Source organism: Leptidea sinapis, chromosome 2 (genome assembly GCF_905404315.1).
Source record: "Leptidea sinapis chromosome 2, ilLepSina1.1, whole genome shotgun sequence".
Classification (NCBI taxonomy): Eukaryota; Metazoa; Arthropoda; class Insecta; order Lepidoptera; family Pieridae; genus Leptidea; species Leptidea sinapis.
The window spans coordinates 8231591-8255724 of record NC_066266.1 but is presented as its reverse complement, the minus strand read 5'-3'; the positions used below and the strand labels follow the sequence as shown (position 1 = coordinate 8255724).

At 35.8% G+C, this 24134-nt stretch overlaps 1 protein-coding gene across 1 annotated transcript in view; it reads right to left on the bottom strand.

The window, feature by feature from the left end:
• Positions 1 to 22942, bottom strand: part of LOC126976022 (uncharacterized) — a 61795-nt gene extending 38853 nt beyond the window's left edge. Inside the window, exons 1-2 of the mRNA XM_050824172.1 lie at positions 22662 to 22942; positions 2888 to 3046 (exon numbers count right to left, since the gene is read on the bottom strand). Coding sequence (XP_050680129.1) covers positions 2888 to 3046; positions 22662 to 22764 — 262 coding nt within the window. The 5' untranslated portion in view covers positions 22765 to 22942. The remainder of the gene's footprint in view (positions 1 to 2887; positions 3047 to 22661) is intronic.
• Between the last annotated feature and the right edge of the window lie 1192 nt (positions 22943 to 24134).

Genomic DNA, 24134 nt, shown 5'->3' with positions numbered 1-24134 from the left:
TTGTTGAAGTCAATGAAAAAATCGAGCACATAAAGTTTATTCAAATGGTCATTGATTTCATCGGGAAATTTGCACAATAAATGAGAGGTACTCTTTCCTTTTTCGAAATCCGAACTGTTTTTGAAGTATGCTATTGATATGTTTTAGAAATGTGCTTATTTCATCTGCAATGCCTTGCATTTGCACACACTACGTGCATGTTCTACTCTCGGTCGTACCCGAGTATTACCTAAGTAGAAAGGAGATCGGATATATGACCTTACGGCAATGACGTTATCTCGTCAAGGACTCAAACTACCAACACGAATAATACTGACGTCAGTTTGTGGCTATTTTCCTCGGAAAAACTGCTGGAACGATATGGGAATGAAAATGAAATTACTGGGTAAATGTGACTTAACATGTTATGTACTAAAGTGACGAGCGCAGTTGTAGTGCCATTCAGAATTTTTGGGGCTTTTGAAGAATCCTGAGCGGCGTTGCATTGGGCTGGGCGTATCAATTACCATTAGCTGAACGTCCGGTTCGTCTTGTCCTTCATAAAAAAATGGGAAGCGAGCAAAGCAAATAAATACATTCACTTCAATGGTAACCCCATAACCCCCAGACCTGGTATTGCAGATGTACCCTGGCATCACTCATATACCATCAGGTAAATTATTCACAATTTTTGCCCCCTTTTATGCACACATCAACTTTATCTAAGGACATTTCATTCATTACTTCATACCTCAAAAACTATTTGGAGTACAAAAATAAGTTGTATACAAAAAAAAATCTCTTCGGTTGCCTCTTTCGAAATTTAAAATAAAAAAAGAAGACAATAAGCTGCGTATTGCGAATTTGACAGTTGAAAGTTAATTCTTGTTGCAATTTAACAGCTCAAAGTTAATTGATTTGAACAATTTTGTTTTATATGTTTTCTTTTAAGTTAAAGCCTGTCATTTTTCTCGTTCTGTCACGTTGACATCTAATAAAAGATGAAATGATAGAGTTATGTGCATCAAAGAAGATGTAAATACTACGTAATAAGAGGCGGAACTACTTAAGTAAAAATTGAAATTTAGTTAAATATGAAACGTGCAGTGATTTGACATAAGTATGAAATAGTAATAATTACAGTATGGCGATTGGCGAAGAAGTATAATCCGGCTAAGTTTGAAAGCGAACACTTGCTTAAAACTTAGTGGATTTGAGCTATCTCCGTTTTTTACAAGCCGTCATCTGTCAATCTATTAATGACTGCACGTTTCATACAATCGCGCGAATCGCTTTTCATTAGCTTCACCTGTATGTACGTTTGTTCGTAACCGACTCATTTGGGCGCGATTTTGACCCACTTTAAACGGCCAGATTTTGTTCAAACTTCGTAGATATATCGAGGACCGATGACAGTGTTTATTGTATTATTTGATAAAATAATTCAATTTTTTTTTATTTCCAAAATAAGATTTTTGTTAATTTATATATTTTTTTCATCTATCGTCCAAAAAGAATTTATGTTCATTTTGAATTTAAACCACTATCTTTTTAACCAAAGCGTGTTTTTTAGTTTTTTTAAACCATATTTTATTCTTAGATACTTTCGCTAGGCTGCTGCGTATTGCGATTTGACTATTGAACGTTAATTCTTGTTACAATTTAACAGTGCATAGTTTATTGATTTGAATAATTTTGTATTATTTGTTTTCTTTTAAGTAAAAGCCTGTTATTTTCTCGTAATGTCACGTCGACATCTAACACGAGACGAATAGAGCTGTGTTTACGTTGGATGGAGTCTCTCGCCAACGAACAGTTGCCAAAACGTAATATCCAGGTTATGGACACGTTTTCGTTTCATGGAAGAGGTAGGGGAACGGCATTTGGGTAGAAGTCCTAGACAGGATCGTTTGCTTAATAAATAAATAAAGCCAGTATATCATCATCATGATTACAGCCGGAAGTCGTCCACTACTGGACAAAGGCCTCCCCCAAAGATCGGAATGACGATCGGCGATCTTGACTAGATCGTGGGTCCATCTTGTGGGGGGCCTACCAACACTACGTCTTCCGGTACGTGGTCGCCATTCGACGACTCTACTGCTCCAACGGCCATCTTTCCGTCGAACTATGTGCCCTGCCTACTTCAGTTTCGCAATCATTTTATATATATTTAAATGAAAATAAGGGACGTGACGAGCAGGACGTTCACATATTTAAGATGTTAAGTCTCATTTGCCCAGTAACTTCACTAGCTACGGCCCACTTCAGTCCGAAACACTGTAATGTTTACACATTACTTCACGGCAGAAATAGGCGCCGTTATGGTACCCATAATCAAGCTGGCTTCCTGTGCAAGCCTCAAACTGGTTAATTTAGCCAGTATGTATATTAAAAGTAGTAGTAGGAAGCATGATAGTGGGAATTACGGATAGCCCTAAGTGCAGGGGATGTCTGGTTAAGGTTGAAATGGTCACTCAAGTATTCCTAGAATGGTCGAACAAAAAAAAGGTCGCTCTGAGATTCCTGCAGTGTTCTGAACTTCTGAAAGGAGCCGGACTGGTTTTGGTACTGGCCAACACAGCACATGAAATAGACCGAACTAAAGAATGCATGTGAAGCAGTAATGTGTAAACATTGCTGTGTTTCGGTCTGAACAGCGCCGTAGCTAGTGAAATTACTGGGCAAATGAGTCTTAAAATCTTATGTCTCAAGGTGACGAGCGCAATTGTAGTGCCGCTCAGAATTTTTGGGTTTTTCAAGAATCCTGAGCGGCACTGTATTGCAAAGGGTAGGGCGTATCAATGACCTCAGCTGAACAACCCGCTCGTATTTAAAAAAAAATACTAGGTATAGAATATGATATAACCATGTATAGCTTGTCTTATATCTGGTTTGTGTAACGTACGAGGAGCAGTGGCGACAATTGCGCAGTGCGGTTGGCCAGGGTCGCACGTGGTGACGTCCGCAGTCGGCGCGTCGCATGGCGGCGGCCGACGACTGCGGTGCACCTGATCCGCTAAAGGTCCGCACCAGTAACACTTGCGACCATCCTCTGCGATGACACCTGTAAAAAAATTTTTTTTTTTAAATTATAAGTATATTATATGCAGGGTGGTTTTTTTTAGAAGGGCGAAGTAGGAAACTACGATACTTAGTGAAAAGTCGTGAAAGTCATGCCCTCGATTTATAAGAAGTTTTTTTAAATTTCTTGACATTTGACGGAAATCCTATGGATCTCCTCAGTTCTGATTCGATCACACAGGAAAACTTCGATAGCCTTCTCCATTGCTCTCTGAGCGACCATGAGCTTTCTCATCAGGCCACCATTCGGTTCTCTCGACCATAATTTAGGAAAGTATAGGGAACGACCCACCTCACGGCGCCGCCACAAGAAGTGGCATTTAGGCGAGCATGACGAAGCATATCACAATAACTCAACCCAATAACAAAAATATTCATTGAAAAGGAGCAATAGGTTCATGCAATCGAGTTCTAGGATTTCTTCCATCGCATATACGAATATAATATATCACATTATCTTTATCCGTATAATTCTACCTAAACATACACTAATCAACAAAGTCTAGGTATACGTTAATCCGAAATTATCTAATCATTAGTATAAAACCTTTAAGGTTTCCATAATAAATTTATATTCGTACGGATTAAAACCTCATTAAATATATTTTCAAAATAAAAATAGAAATGCAACAAAAAAGACAGTGGCAGATTAGTTTAGCAACAAAGTCATCATTTGAATCGAGGTCCTACAATGCGCCAATGAACGTAGTGTTTAAATTCTCTTTGCAATGCATGGACGAGTAAAAAAGAAGGACTCCGTGTCACCTTACATAGCAGTGAGGCACCAAAAACAAGCCGGTAAACGTGTAAATACATAGCCCCACGCATACACTTACACTAATACAAGCCGATCCGCCGCCATTATGAGATTTGCCTATGTCTGTGACAGATCAGATTGAAAAAGTGTAAAAACAATACTATAAAAGTATTTGTGGATATATGATTATTTAAGGGAGAAAAAATTGTGTAACTGGTATACCCCGTAACTGCACACACACTAGCATAAAGGTGCTTCACTTGCTAATATCACGGCGCGGAGTCCTTCTTTTTTTACTAGTCCGTACTACAATGTTACGAGAAGGGTATGATAGAAAATGGTGGTAGTCAACGCGTATTTATTATCTATAAGTCATAACTTAATATCCAGGATGTGGTCACGTTATCAAATTACTGGATATATGGCAAAGAATTGTGCTACTTCATGAAGATAGGCTCGCTTTCTCATTGTCCCATGTCCTCCAGAAAACAATAAAGTGTTATAGTGATGCAGGCTTTAGGAAGGTCCAGCTACTATGGGGGATTTCATGAGGTTGGTCCTTTTGCTCGAAGATCGACGGCAGCATAGGGTATGCTTTCTACACCATCCGTGCCAACATGTCCCGGTATAGCGTCGACGAGATTCGAGAACCGGAACAAACTTCGTCCGAAATCGAGACTATGCTTTACAAAGTCTCGAAATTCGGCAGACAAAATTTAGTCCAATAAAAGTCTCCCTTTGTCGTATACTCGATTCGACGGTCGACCTGTAACGGCATACTTGGCGTCGATATATCGAGCGACGTTCAGTTCCTGGGTCACTTCGAAGAGAAGGCCAGAGTGGCCTCTTAAAAGCTCGGTGTACTCAGTAAGCCGAGACGGTGCTTCACTATAAGCTACCGCCTGCAACTATATAAGTTGGAAATTCGGCCTCACATGTAGTACTGTTTTCACCTCTGGGCGGGCGCTCCCCACTTCCCCACAAGCTTCTTCCATTTAACCGCATACAACGAAAAGCGCTTCGAATCATCGATGATCGAGTCATCTCCGATCGGTATGATTCTTTGACGTTGCGTAGAGATACAAGCGGATGAATTCCTCAACCGGACATTATCTACGTAAAAGTGCTAAATATCACCCGCAACACGGTGACGTCTCGAATTCCACAACCGAACGATTTGAAAGAAATTTCTTGCCTAGCGTAGAACACTTTGTGGAATCAACTACCGGTTGCTGCTTTCCGTATACGTCCACCTTAAAGACCGCCAACGCATCTCTTGACCCTGCTGTTTCGGATGTCCACGGGCAGTTGCCTCACTACTCTCTATTAGGTGAGTCTCTTGCCCGTTTGCCCCCTCTTATACATAAAAAAGATCGCTTCCAGCCAAAGCTCCGCGACACTACCACTCATGGTCAGGGTCTTCCGTGTGCTCATTGGGAAGTGGGAACATTTGACACGGAGAAACCAGCAATGGTCATGGTTGCTATTCACTGATAAGTCTCGGGTGTCTTTCTGATTCACGAATTCTGTTAGGAGAATACAGGCACAATAAGCACTATCAGGACGTTAACACATAAAAGCCATTTATTTTCTCAAAATTGATTCCTTTAGAAATCTTTTTGATGTCATTTCTTATTAGAAATTAACGGCCATTCCCAATATAGTATATTTACGAGAACCGGCGCAAGAAACTCTCCCAGCATTCTATTTTTGCGCTCATTTTAATTAGATATAAAATATTGTACTCTCATTGCTATTGCTATAAAATAATCATAATTATCCGCTGTCCACATTATTATAGGCTGTCCGATCTCTTAGATATTCAGCTGTCGAGTAGTAGAATCTACGACACAGCCATTTTTTAATAATTATGCCTGAACCGTGACCGGGACTTTATTATAACAGTGTATATATTTACCCTTAAAGCTATTATGTATCTTAAGAAGCCTACTATAATTAGTTACAAGCAATCCGTTATTTCTAGTGTTATAATAATGAAAATCACTATTTAGATACCAAGCCGGAACTTGGTTGGACAGAAAAGTCTTGGTGGACTAATCCAGATCTTTTAGATACTAGGTAGCATGACTGTTCCGAAGAGCCGATTCCTGCTGCCGAATTCATCGTTCGCACGACACGCCACAAATAAGTATATCATCCCCACCATCTGGATTTGTGGCGTTCCTCCACAATGCGGTTTTCAAGGAACTTTCTTCCACGTACTACAAAGCTGTGGAATGAGCTTCCTTTTGTGGTGTTTCCAGGACGATACGACATGGGTACTTTCAAAACAAGCGCGTACACTTTTTTAAAGGGCCGGCAACGCTCTTGTGTTTCTTCGGTTTGCAGGAGAATGTGGGCGGCGGTGATCACTGAACATCAGGTGTCCATATTTTATTCTATAATAAAAAATACATATTTATATCTAGTGAAACTTATACTTTATAGTTTAACAGCATGAATGCATGGCCATTAATTAAAACGAGTATTTAAGTGGCACCAGTAAGAATTGGCCACGTATACTGAATAAGTAAATTGCTGAATACATTTAATAATTCAAGAGCGCTAAACCTCGTGACCTATTTAACTGCCGTAACTCGCCTAGTTATTAAAATTAATATTTAAAAGCACACAATTCTAGTTTTAAATTTGAATGAACAATGGGTTATAAAACACCAATTTCATTTAATAACATAACATTTATTGATTCGAAGGCGGTACGAAAACAAATAAATATATATATATATATATAATATATTCTTAGTTTATTTATACGTCTAGATAGACTATGAAAACGTCGAAAAAATAGACTTTAGAACTAACCTCTATTTTGAGCAATTCACGCACCCTAACACAAAGTGGCATACAAATCGCGAGTGCGCTACAAAGACCTAGTATGTCACGCACACTAAACTAATATTCCCGGCCTGTTTTTATCGGTTGTCTGACCGCAAGGGAGACGTATAAATTATCTAACGGCCATTCCTAATATATTATCTACAGATAGTGATAAATTACTACTGTTAGTAATTAGCTGTCAATAATGTGAAGCTGTCCCAATATACCCGATTAGTCATTCTTATCGCCTTATATTGGGACGCGTGAATTGCAATTTCCATACAAACTCCTATCGCTGATAAGTTATACGTCCTCCCATTGACAGACAGCGTGTACGGATAAGGTGAGTTACGGTCGATAAGTTTGTTGGGACAGAAAAGTCAACGATAGTTACGATTTTTATCTCAAATAGGCCACAACCGGAGATAGACTGAATATTGGGAACGGCCGTAAGTCAGTGGCTATCATCTATACAGTTTGATCGATATGACATAATTCAGAAATCGAAACATCACCATCGTTATAAGGATGCTCAAATATTACCTGTGTACCCAATCAACAGTGTTGAGACTCATGCTCTACCACTACCATTTAAATTTAAGAAGTCACTAAAAAAGGAAGCATTACCTAAAGAAATTTGCCAGCGGGTGCTAGTATTCAAAAGGCGATAGTAAAAGTGTAACACAAACTTTAATCTTTCTGATCAATCTGTTTTTTTATCTGTCTGTTATTATTTCATTCGCGTTAGATCAGAACAACTGTTTAGTTTGCTTATTCTTATAAAACAATATAATCAAATAACAGAAAAGACTAGAGCAAAGGTAACATAAAAATATAAACTTAGATATAATAATAATAAATTTCGTTTAATTCAAAAATTACATATCCATTTTTAGTGGTTGAGACTTCCCAGTAAGTTGTCTTAGGACATTTGTATTGGGAATATCTAGCAACTTCTACAATTTTACAAGTATCGCACAATGTAACTGTGTGTGTGTGTGTGTGTGTGTGTGTGAGAGAGAGAGTGAGTGAGTGTGAGTTTGCATGTGGGTTTGAAGTGGGTCCTTTAATTTAAAGCTTTTCTGCATAGATGTAACAATAAATAATAGACATGCAAGATACCAATTATTTTATAATATGGATACGTTATGAACTCCCAAATAATCAAAGTTTCACAGAATGTGTACTGTGTCTGCTGTCAAAATGTGTCCCAATTAGTTCGCATTCGAGTTACGTAATTCGCGCGCTTATGACATAATATTTTGTGATCTTAATGTAAAAAAGGGTGGCGTAATTAAAACAATGAGAAAACAGAAGTTGCGCGTAATTGTTAATACACTAATTAAGCGTCCCAATTGAGTTACGTAATTCGCGCGCTTTCTGACATATTATCTGTTCCTTTTTAATAAAGCGTTTTGCCTTAAATACTAACACAAAGAAAAAACTTTCTATCGCAAATAACATTTATTACTTTTACAGTGTGTTAGTTTTATACATAGTATTTAATACATAACAATATAAAATATAAAAAGCTTATTCAAAGTGGCTGCAATACAGTCCTTTAAACGTTGAGGCCAGTTATGAATAGAAGCACGCACTCTTTCCATACCTACTTTGTGTAATGCAATCACAGCGATTCGGTTCTCTTTATCACCCCACTCCATTTTAATATCGCAATATATTGTACAATGGCGCCAAAATAAGGAAATTCATTGAACAATTATATAAAAATGACAGATTCCAAATTCAAATGTAATAATTTTGTTTATTTTTAATTGGCCAGACTAAGTATATCATGTATGTAATAGAGGTACTGCTTTGGTTGTGAATTTAAATTGGCAAGTTCGTTGAATTGCGGAACGCCTCCGGGGAAATTTTCATTGTTGTAGTGTAATACAGGTGCGCGACCACCATTTGTATAATTAATTAATTATCTATAGTTGAATGGTCACGTTAAAAATTAACAGACCAGTTCAATCTTTCACTGACGTTTTACGCTATAATATAACAGAGAAAAATATTGATTCTATTTAAAGAAATTAATTTTGATAACATAATTTATGAATATGATATATGACTCTGTTGAAGCGTTCCGTGCGAACGTTTTCAAATTTAATTTGTGCACTAAAGTAGTGTGTAAGTAATCGCAGAAGTGCGGATTTTCACTTTAAAAAAATAACAAATTATTTGATTTTTAATATTCAGTAAAAACAGTTTATATTATTAAATTAGAACCTTAGATAATTTATACGTCTAGACAGTCTGTGACAGCGTAAACCTGTGGAAAAAAATAACGGCGAACAATTATCCTCTATTTGCAGCAACACACGCGAACTAAAACAAAGTGACTGACGTAGTGTAAGACGTAGCTGTCATGCACGCTAAAGTAATAAACCTGGCCTGTTATTATGCGTTGCCTAACAGCAAGCAGCAGTTCTATCTAGACGTATAAGTTATCTAAGATTAGAATATTTAATTCTCCGTAAGAGCATGACCTGCATCTATGCGAAAAATAGTGGCACTAGGCCGCTACTTCACGCCGGTATTCTGTGCGAGTGTGGTAATTAACCCAGACGAGTCTGGCCCGATTGTGCTGACGTCATAAGACGGCAGCGTGACTCTCCCACTTCTAAAAAGCCCTTAGTCGCCTCTTAAGACACCGTTGGGCCTGGGACTCCCCTATTCTTTTTGCGCCAAGCACAAGGCAAATTTCATTTGCTTGAAGTTTGACATAAAATTTCGACACAAAATTAGAAATAAAGTAATAAATTACTTATTTAATCGTTATTTATGCAACTGTTGTGTAATAAGGAGTATTAAAACACGAATGTGGGTTTGATAGTATCACATGAGTGTTTTAATACCTAATTATCAACAGTTGCATACAACACTTTATCTGCATCCATAATATGAATCCTCTATAAAAGATACTGAAAAAGTTAGCTAAGCATAAAAAAGTAGCAGTAATTAAAAAAAAAATCTGTAAAGTAGATAATTTTACGTCATAACGTCAAAAGAAAACATCTTTTTATGCGGTCTTTTATTTAGTCATAATAATTTTTAGTGAAAATAATTGTAACATAATTTATTAAATATGATATATAACAAGTGCAGTAATTATGTAATTACAATTAACTCGCCGATGCTACTTTTTTAATAATCAAAGAACAAGATGCGTCTTAAGCCGAGCGCTTAGGTCGATCGTTCCTCTCTATCGCTTGTTCCGCAACAAGTGAGAGCGCGGAACACGTGAGAGCACTTGTTCCGCGCTCGACTTGTGACGAGAGCGTGTCGCTTGCACGCTCAGCTTAGGCGGAACGTGACACTTTCGTGCGTGCAGCCGGCGTTCATCTATTTATAACACGTTATCACGTCAAAGACACACTATTAGTCTTTCGACTGCAAGTTCACTAGGTTCATCGTGCAGGTAATCAAAATCAAATTTTTATCTAATTTATTAATCTAATAAGTAACTTATCTTTACCTAGGCGGAAAAAAATTAGCGCGCGAGTATTGTTATATATATATACAATATATAATAATATTATTTGACTTATTCCAAAAAGAATATATACATAAAAACAAGGATTGTGTGGTTTTATGAAACCACGGTAAAAGTGAAACGTTTTTTCACATTATAGATATTTAACTAAAAATTTTGGTATAATATTCCATTAAGGGTATAAAAATCGCTTTATCAATCATAATTTTATACTTAGAAAATTGGAATGATGATGGGAAATAATAAAAACCAACAAAATAGCGTGGACCACTGGCACAAATAATTAGTAGTCTATACATTATACGGTCAGCTGCTGAACTATAGGCGCCGCCTGACCTTCACGCGACATGCAACACACAGACGAAAAAGTTTGAGACGATGTAATAAAAGTATCACTTTAAAAATTAAATTTTTATTACATAAACGATTAATGTAATGATTTTGTAGCCGTATCTCGTGCTATATGTTCGTATTTTTGGCGGCTCACATGAATTTCTTATCAAGCAAGTATTCGTAGAATCCTTGGCAGCTGGTAACATAAAACATTCAAGAGACAAAGTTATCCCCAACTTTCCGTTTCGAGCTTATCTCGAAATACAATTTCAGTGCTTCGTCACTGAGCTTAAATTCCCAAAGTAATCTAAAGCAATTCCTCAATCTAAAGCAATCGTATCGAGTTTAATATATTTAAAAAGACTTTCTTGGATTCTGCTAAATATAAAATCTATACTAATAAATTGAGAGCCGTTTTTTTCTTCTGTTAAAGAGAGAAAACTACTGAACCGATCGGAATAATATTTATACCATTCAGCGTGTTTCGGAGATGGTTTAAGTATATGATATGTTGGTAATTACCTATCCGGAACCTTGTTTGACTCGCGGCCGTTCCCAATATACTATCTACAGATAGATATAAATTACTACCTCCTACTGTCAGTAATTAGACTGTATTCGAAGGTATGTCGCATTACAACAAAAGAATTACTATAGCCGTCCGGACCGTATCGAGTACGACGCGGGGCCAATTGGTGCGAGGCGCCCATCGGACCATCCAATGGTCCGGCCGTACCAAATCCGAATCCATTTCAAAATCAAATCAAATCAAATCAAAATTTCTTTTCAATTTCATTCACATATGAAACTCGCCTGCTAGATTTACATAGTAGTAGTTAGGAGTGAATCGCTTTGCAATTTATACAAAACAAAATAAAAAAAGTAAAAAAAAAAAGGATTGTATGGTTTTATGAAACCACGGTAAAAGTAATGAAAGTAAATGAGTAATAGTCTATACACTACACAGTATACACACTCAATTTTGAAACGAAGTGATAATATATCTACCTACGTATTAAAATAATAGCGATTAATTATTGTAATCAATAAAATGACAATGTCCGTTTAATTCATATACAATTATTGTAGGGTTTTCCATATAACGTTAGGTAATAGCAGTTATTAAAATAATTGACGTTGATATCTGATTAGCTAGATCGATGTTTTATTTTTATATTAAATCTACACTGTTGTTATAAGTTGTTTTCATATTGCCTACCTAATTGCTGTCTATCGATACTTAATAATAGGTTTAAGAGACTTTTTTCAGTGATTGAATTAACGAATTAGGTCAGTGCGAGACTGTTTTTTGCTTTCATACAGACATTCGGGCCGCTGGAAGCGCGGGCTTTCTATCCACGTGCGTCAGATTCTTGCGTTACACGAGAGCGTCAGATTTAGGACCGTTACACGATATATATGTTATATAGTTACAAACACAGTGGCTCCTCAGATGTTTCGGTTATCCTATCTGTCTATTATAAATAAACCGTGTGAATTGTGCCTTACGTCTTTTTTTTTTTATTATTTCTTAAATAACTGAGTTCGTACGCCTTATACTATTAAGCTTCGCTCTTTCGGACGTCCCTATACGGCACTGTTTCTTCTTCTAACTAGACTGTATAACCTACCACTTCAAAATACTTACAGAACATGGCGACTTTTTTATGAAAATAAGAGACGAGACGAGCAGGACGTTCAGTTGATGGTTGTTGATACGCCATTACAATCCAGTACCGCTCAGGATTCTTGAATAACACAAAAATTCTGAGCGGCACTACAATTGCGCTCGTCACCTTGAGATATAAGATGTAAAATCTCATTTGCCCAGTAATTTCACTAGCTATGGCACCCTTCAGACCAAAACCCAGTATCTAATGTTTACACATTACTGCTTCACGGCAGAAATACGCGCCGTTGTACTACCCATAATCTAGCCGGCATCCAGTACAAAAGAGTGAATTCAGCATATTTTTAAACTAGGACCAATGTAGCGTTTCAGGAAAAAATATTTTTTTCTAAAATCTACGGAGTTATGAATTATCAAACATAAAAAGCCGAAAATAAATAAATTTGCCAAGATATTACACTTGATAAACTCCTCTTTCTTTGATTGAAATTTCTAGAACAGCATAAAATTCCTCGCCCCAAGTATTCAGGCGATCGCATCTTAGTACAAACTAGCTGACCCGGCAAACGTTGTTTTGCCATATAAAGTATAATTCACGCGATAGTTTTATAAGTAATAAAATATTGCCTATATTATAGCCTGTACATCATTTTGTTCTATTGTCAATAGTTTTTGCAGCGCACGCAAAAATAGGTTTTCGATTTTACTCCTTGTGTTACAAAATAGCAATTTTATTACGGATCCCTAATTTTGAAAAAAAAAAACATAGCCTATAGCCTTCCTCGATAAATGGACTACCCAACACTGAAATAATCATTCAAATCGGACCAGTAGTACCATAGATTAGCGCGTTCAAACAAACAAACAAACACTGCAGCTTTATATATTAGTATAGATAACATTTAATAAGAAAAATACCGACTTTGAACATTAAAATAAGGGAACTATTAAAACGGTAACTTATAAGAAAAAATGTCAGTAGTAGAGTGCTGACAGTAGTGAAAACTTAGAACTTTCAGTATTAAAATTAAATTTCACAATGTTTAAAAACAAAACAATTTATTTAAATCTATTTCTAAAACTTATTTTCAAATAATAATAATATATTAATCAAACAAATACACTATTCCAACAATGCACAATACATATATGCATACACATTAAACCCATTCAATTTCACTTATAAGATATACACAGCACTAAAGTTGCAAAATACCTCAGCTGTATAGCTACAGATATACTGCTAAAAGCATTTCGGTGACGCGAACTCACGAGATAAACCCATCCAAAAAGTGTCTAACCACATATATCTATTTAAATATTCTTTTTAATTATTTATATTTATCACATGAGCCTGAGAGTGTGTCGGTGACGCGAACCCATAAGATTTTCCTCTACGAAATAGTGCCAAACGCGGCTTAAAAATTTTCACTTCAATTAAATTAATTTTGTGATGTTTTAAATAAATAAATAAATAAAAGACGCCTCTACCCCTTCCAAATCTACTCTAATTGTTTTTTTGAGCTGTCATGAGTTCCTTACGTGGACCTTACGGTAATATAAGATGACAACTCAAAAGTGGCGCGAATCGTTATATCTTATTCTATAAAACAGGTATATATATATATATCCACAGTGTATATTCGACCTATGAATATCGAATCACAGCGACCCTTGTCCGCCGTCTACGTACAAACTTATTGAACTTTTATTACATAAAAACTTATTCAATAGTCTGTCGTGAGCCAGTCGAGTGACCGCTCCTATATCAAGAGCTTGTTATAACTCCAAGTATGAGAATATTACTTTACTAGGAGATTTTTCTTCTAGTATATATTATATTAGTTTTGAAAATGTTTTTTTCTGATAAAATAAAATCATGTTATTAAATACTTAGTCTGGCCATAAATTCTGTTACAATTAAAAATAAACAAAATATTACATTTGAATTTGGAATCTGTCATTTTTATATGATTGTTCATTGGGTTATCTCATTTTGGCGCCAATACAGTGTACAATATTTTGCGATATTAAAATGGAGTAGGCATGGAGCCAAATGCAATTTTTAAAACTCTCCATACGCTTGGTATTAGTAAAATGTGTGTCTACCGTGCTATTAATAGGTAGAATGAGACCTCCTTTTGTTTGTGACAGAAAAAGATCTGGCCGTCCACGTAGTGTTCGAACGAATAAGGTGGTCAAAGTAGTAAGGGAAAGAATTTGAAGAAATTTATGTATTGAAGTAACACACTGTAAATGTAATAAATGTTATTTGCAATAGATTTTTTTTTTCTTTTTTTCAGTATTTATGGCAAGACTAGGTGTATAACACTATTTGCTTACTGTCAAAATCGAATTGGAGTAAATACGCCGTGGACATCTTTAAGAACCTTTTTTTTATTAAAAGAAACATTTGTAATCGTTAAACTCAAAATAACTACTTTCTTAAAACTTAAACTTAATATTTGTGTATAACTTATAGTATAGACGGAGAATGAAAAAAAAAACTCCCTTTTTTATATGTATAGTTAGGTACCTAATAATATGTACGGAACCTTCGGAAAAATTATAATAGGTTAAGTAGTTAACCATTAAAAGGTACACATATACTACGGCGGATTTGTCTGTAGATCTATAAAAAAGAAACAATCCGACCAAACATTGTTTTCGTATTTCTCAAAGGGATTAAGTTAGTTTTCGCTGAAAGCTCCTAACTCTTTTCCGAAATCTTCAAGAATCATCGGCATTTCATTACCATTAAACATACACATATACATATTTGCTTTGTTTCCCCGAGATATAAAAAGAATAGGGAAGTCCCAGGCCCAAGGGTGTCGTAGGAGGCGATTAAGGGCATTTACCAGTGGAAGGCTCCCTTGCACATTTTGCCCGATAGATAATGAGTACCACAGCGGTGCCTTTTTCTGCCGTGAATCAGTAATGTGTAAGCATTACTGTGTTTCAGTCTGAAGTGCGCCGTAGCTGGTGAAATTACTAGGCAAATGAGATTTAACACATCTTATGTCTCAAGATGACGAGCGCAGTTGTACCGCTTTGAATTTTTGGCTTTTTCAAGAATCCTGAGCGGCACTAATTTGTACTACAGGGCGTATCAATTACCATCATCTGAACGTCCTGCTCGTCCGTTATTATCATAAAGAAAATACAAAACGTAAACATATTATACACCCAAATTTTCATCGTTAATTACTCCATCTTTTAGTGAAAACCGTATTGAAATTAGTAGTTTTTGAGTTTATCGCGAACATACAGACAGGCAGACGTTACGGGGAACTTTGTTTTATATGATAATAGTAATATTGACACACTGTTACACAAATTATCTTGCCCCAAACTAGGCATAACCTGTACTATGGGTACGAGACAAAGATATATTTAATACAATATACTTACTTAAAGATACATAAATACTTATAAACATCCATTACTCGGAAACAAAAATTCATATTCATCATATAAATGCTTGCACCTACCGGGGTTCGAACCCAGGACCTCTAGCTTAGTAGGTAGGATCGCTAACCATAAACATTCATATAATAATAATAATAATATTGACAAACTTTTTGAACCGATTATCTTGCCCCAAATTAGGTATATAGCCTGTGTTATGGGTTGCAAGACAACGATATATTTAATACAATATACTTACTAAAACATACATAAATACATAGAAACATACATAAATACATTCAAACTTCCATGACTCGGAAACAAACATCAATATTCATCATATAAATGCTTGCACCTACCGGGATTCGAACCTGGGACCTCTAGCTTAGGTAGGATCGCTAACCACTCGGCTATACAGGTCGTCTGGGCGTCGTCATATAGTAGTAAAGATATTCAAAGCGGTTGATTTATTGATGATCGTTAGACTTACGTAAAATAATACGTTCAGTTTGTCTGTGAGAACATGTCAGCTTCTTCCACGGTCGATGGAACATTATAATATGAATATTTAACAAATAGTACGTATATGTACTCTGTTTTATTAACAGCCGGTTTCAATAACGTATCTCTTATTAGTTTAATGTCAAGATCTTATCTTTCCATAGTTATGTCCTATATACGAGTAGTTATAGTCCAATGCTTTAACGGCCGATCCCAATATTCTATCTACAGAATACTAGATTAATTACTACTTTCTACTGTCAGTAATTAGCCGTCAATAATCTGAAGCAGTCCCAATATACCCGATAAGTCATTCTTATCGCTTTATATTGGGACGCGTGAATTGCAATTTCCATACAAACTTCTATCGCTGGTAAGCTATACGTCCTTCTATTAACAGACAGTGTGTACGGATAAGGTGAGTTACCGTCGATAAGTTTATTGGGACAGAGAAGTCAACGATAGTTACGATTTTTATCTCAAGTAGGCCACAACCGGAGATAGACTGAATATTGGGAACGGTCAATAGATTATTGAAAAGTAATTAAGCGTAAATGTATACATTTGTCTACCTCTAGAAAGTTAAACTAAGGATAGATAGGTTATTGAAAACGGCCGTAAATGAACTAAGTATGATGCTTGGTAAAATACAAGTCGAGATTTATGAGTAGTTATTTGAATAGTGTTTCGTATTTTCAAAAGAATACAGTTTGACCGTCACTTAAATTGTTTTTAAGGTAGGTTCTGAAGGAATCAAGGTAATAATTTTAGATTTAAAATGAAGGAGAGGAAGAAATTTTACACATGTTCACCAAAACGATCGAGGTTAAATTATTAATATCCATACAGGTTCAGATACTATATTATAATGGAACTGTTATATATTAATCCGAAAACATTAGTTTTAGTGTGAATATATTACAGACGCCTGCATTTCTATGACAAGATTGAAAATCGGGCGAATATTTTTTAATATGTAACTAGCCATTCCCGCCCACCTCGCTTGGCGTATTTTAAAAGGAAATAAATTACACTTTATTCATCTTATTACAAACACAATAAAAAAATAAGTAGCCATAAAACATCTAGGATAAATTTCGCATGGAATGGTGGTAGTTTAATGTCGATACGATCAGTGGCTTAGGCGTGATTGAGCCTCAAACAAAGACCATTTTCAATATATATAGAAGAAACAATATGGGAATTACTAATATTAAAGCACACATAGATTAACATTTGTCTTAGTTCGATTGTTTGACAACTTTGGATAATCCCTACTAATATTATAAATGTGAATGTAAGTTTGTTTGTTACGCTATCACGCCTATACCACTCAAACTATTAAAAGGCATTTATTTTCTCAAAAATTGATTCCCTTAGAATTCTTTTTGATGTCATTTGTAATAACTACTAGATACTACTACCACTACGGAAACAAATGGCGCTCTGAGAGAGAAGATGCGGCGCAAGAAACTCTCCCAGCACTTTTTTTGCGCCCTTTTCAATAAAAATATACAATATTGTACAGTCATTTCTATCGCTATAAAATAATCACAATCTTAGGATTAGGATTTCCGACAGAGCCATTTTTTTTATAAAACATTTAAATTAATTTATAGATAATGCCTGAACAGTGGCTGTGACTTTATTATAGAAGTGTATACATTTATCCTTAAAGCTATTATGTATCTTATGAAGCCTACTAGAATTAGTTACAAGCAATCCCTTATTTCTAGTGTTATAATAATGAAAATCACTATTAAGAGCAAAAAGGTGACGATTTTGTGAACGCATATTAAATTTTCATAAATGTACTGAGAAAGAACAGTCATAATATTTATTTCTTTAAATTTTTCTTTGAGAGACTGTATTTTGATGAAATTTAGGATAAAGACAGACAAAGGCTTGGCGGGGTTGAAATAGAATTTGAAATGGAAATTTGTACGTAGGCACATGATAAGAAATAAATAAATTTTAAAATATAGATCTTTGTGGGAATGAAAAAAGGGGAATGAAAGTTCTATAGTTGGTATCTTATAAAAATGTATTAACCACAGCAGTTTGCTGTGTATTATTTGCAAAGAGAGTATAATAAAAAATGCTACCCAAAGTAACTATTGCACGCGCACGAAGCTTGTCTTCCATAAAGTTCATTTTTATTTAGCCCCGATTTCACCATTGACACTTCAATCTGACTTTAACAAAACTCAGTTTACGTAAACGAGTTCAAATGCCAGTTTTGATCTCGATTAAACACAAAGCGATTTCACCAATACCTTTTGAGTGTGTTGACGTATTTTTTTATCGAAATAAGGGAAGAGACGAGCAGGACGTTCAGCTAATGGTAATTGATATGCCCTGCCCATTACAATGCAGTGCCGCTCAGGATTCTTGAAAAATCCAAAAATTCTGAGCGGCACTACAATTGCGCTCGTCACCTTGAGACATAAGATGTTAAGTCTCATTTGCCCAGTAATTTCACTAGCTACGGCGCCCTTCAGACCGAAAGCAGTATGTTTACACATACGACCTGTATAGTCGAATGGTTAGCGATCCTACCTACTAAGCTAGAGGTCCCGGGTTCGAATCCCGATGGGTGCAAGCATTTATATGATGAATATGGATGTTTGTTTTCGAGTTTATATGTATTTATGTATGTTTAAGTAAGTATGTTGTCTTTCAACCCATAACACAGGCTATACTATATGCTTAATTTGGGGCAAGATCATTTGTGTAAAAAGTGTATCAATATCATTATTATTATAATATTATTAACCCCCGTAATCTAGCCGGCTTCCTGTGCAAAGGAGCCTCCCACACTCCCACGCAATCTGAGTTTACATGTCATAAACAATAGAACATATTTGATTTTTTTTAACAAAAGTTCTGTCAAAACAACATCGATGATGATGAACAAAATCAAGTTAGTGTCATGTTAGTGTGATGCTCTTGAACGTGATCAGATATGTTGAACATCCAATATTCGGCGGTCAGGATTTAAACCCGTTAATAACTGCGGTTAGTTTGTGTTGGTGAAAACCGAATTGAATCTGAAAACTCGTTAACAGGCGTAAGCTTAGTTCAAAGTGTTATAATAGCGTTCCACTTCAATGGAACGCTGGAAATGCCAAGTTGCATAATACGAGTCTGTCTATCAACGGGTTGTAGCTACAATCTCTGCTAGGCATACATCTATATATATATAAATGAATTGCTGTTCGTAAGTCTCGCTAAAACTCGAGAACGGCTGGAGCGATTTGGATAATTTTGATGTTGAATTATTTGTGGAAGTCTAGAGAAGGTTTAAAAGGTGAATAAATATAAAAATGCTCGGAATTAAATAAAAACAACAATTTGGTTTTTCCTTTGATGTGTTTTTCGTTTTCCTTCCGTCGTTCAAAAATCAAATTGAAAGAATAGTTTAAAATGAATAACTAATTAGAATTTATATATCTTTCCAACTTTCTCAGCAGGTAAAATATAAACATAATTTTAGCTCAAACAAAATTTGAAAACAAAATTTTTATGAACGATAATTCTTATGTTTTGTCATAAGAAATAAAGATTTTTGTAAGTACTATGTGCTTAGTCATGTGTGTACGCGGACGAAGTCGCGGGTATCAGCTAGTGCCATATATATTTAAATAGAGTTCATAATGTTTACTGCATTTAATGCAGGCATTAGAGAATAGCATTGTTTTGCTGTTAATAAATACATATTTATATTAATCTTCTTCTTCTTCGGCGTTACACCCTTGTCAGAGTGGTGGTGGCCGTCACGTCGAGGTAGGTGGCCTGTTTCGCAATGCGACGCCACTCGTCGCGAACTGCCGCTCTTCTCGTGAATTCATGCAGAGTACTGTCGACAGCTTGCCACACTTGGTCTGTCCACCTCATCCCCTGATGATTGGTCCCTACCTGCCTCGTGGTCTAGTGCCCTCGACTTTACCCTGCACTATTCAGCGTTCTATGGAGTCGCTTCCACGTCGCGATACATGCCCGAAGAAAGTGAGAATGCGAGCTTGTACGGTAGTGTACAGTCTCTATTTGATGCCGAGCTCCGGAAGAATGGACTCATTGTTTCGGAATTCCGTCCACGATATACCGAGCATTCTTCTCCAGCACCACATCTCAAGAGCGTTGATCTTCTTCTTCTCACTTTCTCGAAGGGTCCATGTCTCAACAGCATAGAGGAAAATGATGAATATGAGAGCCCTTACAAGATGTATTTTGTTGGTTTTGGTGATATTGCGATATACATTATACATACTTAAATATACTTGGCGCTATAATGGCGTTATTAAATGAACATGCGGGTAGTGCTATTTAACGTCAATCGTTCAAATTCAAAACTAATTCTAAATTTGAAAGTATATAATTGAAATTTTCAAATACAGAAATATTGAGGAAACAAAACAGGATGCCGGCTAGATTATGGGTACCACAACGGCGATTTTCTGCCATGAAGTAGTAATGTGTAAGCATTATTGTGTTTTTCGGTTTGAAGGGCGCCGTAGCTAGTGAAATTACTGGGCAAATGAGACTTAATACTATCTTATATCTCAATGTGACGAGCGTAATTTTTGTGCCGCTCAGAATTTTTGGGTTTTTCAAGAATCCTGAGCGGCACTGCGTAGGGCAGGGCGCTTCAATTTCCATTAGCTGAATGTCCTACTCGTCTCGTCCCTTACTGTGATAAAAAAGTGGTAGTTTTTTGGTTTGTAAAATCTCGGACTTATTGAACTATTTATTTATTATATTTTAATTACAAGTTATATTAATAGATTAATAAATAAACTTATTCTCTTTTTTCTACTCTTTTATATGTCACTAGCTGACCAAGCAAACGTTGTATTGCCGATATTAAAATCACGATACAAAAGTAACTGTTGATCGTAGATGGGTGAAAATTTGAAGTTGTATATATTTTTTAATGCTGACTCATAATCAAACAAATTTAAAAAAAAAATCGTGTGGACCACCCTTAACATTTAGGGGGATGAAAAATAGATGTTGTCCGATTCTCAGACCTACCCAATTTGCACTCAAAATTTCATGAGAATCGGTCAAGCCATTTCGAAGGAGTTTAACTACAAACACCGCGACATGAGAATTTTATATATTACATTTATATAGCCACGAGTACACAATTAATTAATTCTTTGAAAAACTCTATACTCTATGGCCTAAAAAGCATTGTTTACAGTACTATAAAGTCGCCAAAAAAGGCACAGTTGTTTTGGAACCACATACAACTAAATCTAGATCGATATTTTAATCGCTAGAATAAACATGTTAACTTAAGCAAAAAAACCGTACCGTACCCGTAGGAAAAATGAAACCACACACCAGAAATAAGTACGTTCGCCTGCGGCTCAAATCGCAAACAGCGCCACTCGCGGTTATTGACCCTCTTTATACAACTGTTGCATAAAATGCCAATGAATGCGTAATGCAATAAGGAATTATACTGTAATCAAAAATTTACATTTTATTTAAAAAAAAAGATTTAATAAAAAAATAATTGTAAAAATAAATTCAATCGATCAAATAACAGAAAAGACATATATTTTAATATATCCTAAAGGCATAAAGGCATTTATTTTCTCAAAATTGATTCCTTTAGAATTCTTTTTGATGCCATTTCTAATAACTATTAGATACTACTACCGCTTCGGAAACAAATGGCGCTCTGAGAGAGAAGAAGCGGCGCAAGAAACTCTCCCAGCATTCTATTTTTTGCGCTCTTTTCAATAAAAATATACAATATTGTACAGTCATTTCTATCGCTATAAAATAATCACAATCTATTCCCAGGCTGTCCTAATAGAAATGTCCTCATAGAAAAAGATAATTAGATAAATAAACATAATAAAATGTGACGTTACACCTAACATTTGCCATAGTAAATCTGTTTAAATTTATTCAATTACGGTTATACTAAGCGCTATTGAATGGTCACTATAAATATTTCTCTTAAATTACTTACCCTACCATATGTTCGGAAAATGTAGAGCTCGTGAGAAGAACATACAAGAATCTCAAAGGCCACTATTTCAACACTATTCAAGGCCCTTATTTCATTAAACAGATACAAATTTGTGAGTCACTGTTTGATTTTATTTTCAGTGTTTATCATTATTTTAATCCTAGTTCAAAATCTATATATATATATAAAAAACAATTGCTGTTCGTTAGTCTCGCTAAAACTTGAAAACGGCTGGACCGATTTGGCAAATTTAGGTCTTGAATTATTTGTGGAAGTCCAGAGAAGGTTTAAAAGGTGAATAAATAGGAAAATGCTGCTAAATTAAATAAAAACAACAAATTTGTTTTTCCTTTGATGTGTCCACGTTGACAGTTCTGCTGTGAAACAATTTTATTACGACAGCAGGGTGCATATATTACGAAGTAATTTTTGATGTTATGATATATTATTGACAAATTCATATAAAAACATTATTTTATTTATTATATACAGAACAACGTCTGTCGGGTCAGCTAGTAGTAAATAAATAATATGTCAAATACGCTCAATAAATTGTTATTTTCAAAGTGAAAAAGCAATTTCAACCTTATTTCATACCTCTTTGGAAATTTCAAAAGTTATATTTCTCTCTACTCACCACTTAACAAAATGAAAGCCACAACGGTTATCTGGCACGTTGACGCCGACCAATAAAACTTTCTTCCCGCCATCTGGGTCCAACATCCAAGAAAATGAAACATGAAAAATAGATTATTCCTCTCGCGTCGCTAAAATATTCACTTCATGAAAAGCACGTCCGCCTTTGAATTGAAATAAATATTGAATTTAATTTCGATACTTCAACTATTTTAGGTTATGTTGTGAGTATTAAAGTTTTCGTATACGAATCGCGTGTGCACGAACGGCTTGCGTCTCCGTTCTAACTGCCTATCGAATGCCCGACGTAGGGTGGAACGACGGACGCTTAATTATCAATATACGATAGAATATAAATATAATTTCGTAACTTGTAGGCTTATAGGTGCTTATAGCAATCGACTCTTTCATTAGCTTTAAGACTTTTTCTTCTAAATTGGACGAGTTACATTATCACAAGGTTATGTTTAACTTGTCGACTTAGTTTTAACCGTTGCATGGATAATTTTTGCACATCTTTCCGTAGCACAGCGGTGCCATTTTTACCCGACTGCGCCAGAAGGAGGGTAATATTTTGCGAGAGTATGTATGTTTGTATAATAGTTTGGCACGCTCTTATGATTTAAGCTTGAGAGGTGTCGTTAAATTCATATTTACTGTGAGAGTGACACTGGGTATATCAAAGTAAAAAAAAAAAACAAAATGGCGGATTTTTGGCGCCAATATCAAATGTTTGACACGCTCTGCAGCCTGAAGGGCTCATTGGATTTGAGCTAAGTTGTCGTTAGGTTTGTATTAATTGTGAAAGTGACTCCGGGCAATAAATTTTAAAACAGAGCCGTTCGACTGGGTAAAACGCAAACTCATTCAATAATAAGACTAAAAATAAACTGTAATTTAAAAAACTCGACTGCGCATCTGTGTAATTAGAAAATGAAAACACTCTAAAACAAGAAAGTCGTCATACCCGATTGCACTTAACTTAAGAATTAGGATAGATGTATTTCGTATTAAATATATCGTTGTCTTGCACCCATAAGAGGCTAGGCGTAGTTTGGGGCAAGATAATTTGTGTAAAGGTGTGTCAATATTATTGTTATTACAGACTTTCGATAGTTACTGGGCAAATGAGACTTAACATGATACTTTACTTTAATGTACCAAGGTGACGAGCGCAATTGTAATGACTTCCTTGTGCCGTAAGGTGTCGAGACACTTGGCCCGTGGGACCCAGAGGCGCGAAGAATGTATAAAGTACTATCTACCCGCCTCAATACGCTGGCAGCTATTTCAGTCAACGGATCAGCCTAGCTATCGCTATATATCTATAAAGTTGCATAGGTACGTCGCTTCATTGTGTGTCTTCTACTTTATTTATCACGGGGAGTGTTCCGAAGAGCTGTTTCACCTGATTCCTGCCGCCGAATTCCACCTTCGCACGACACGCCACAAGTAAGGATATCAACCCCACCAT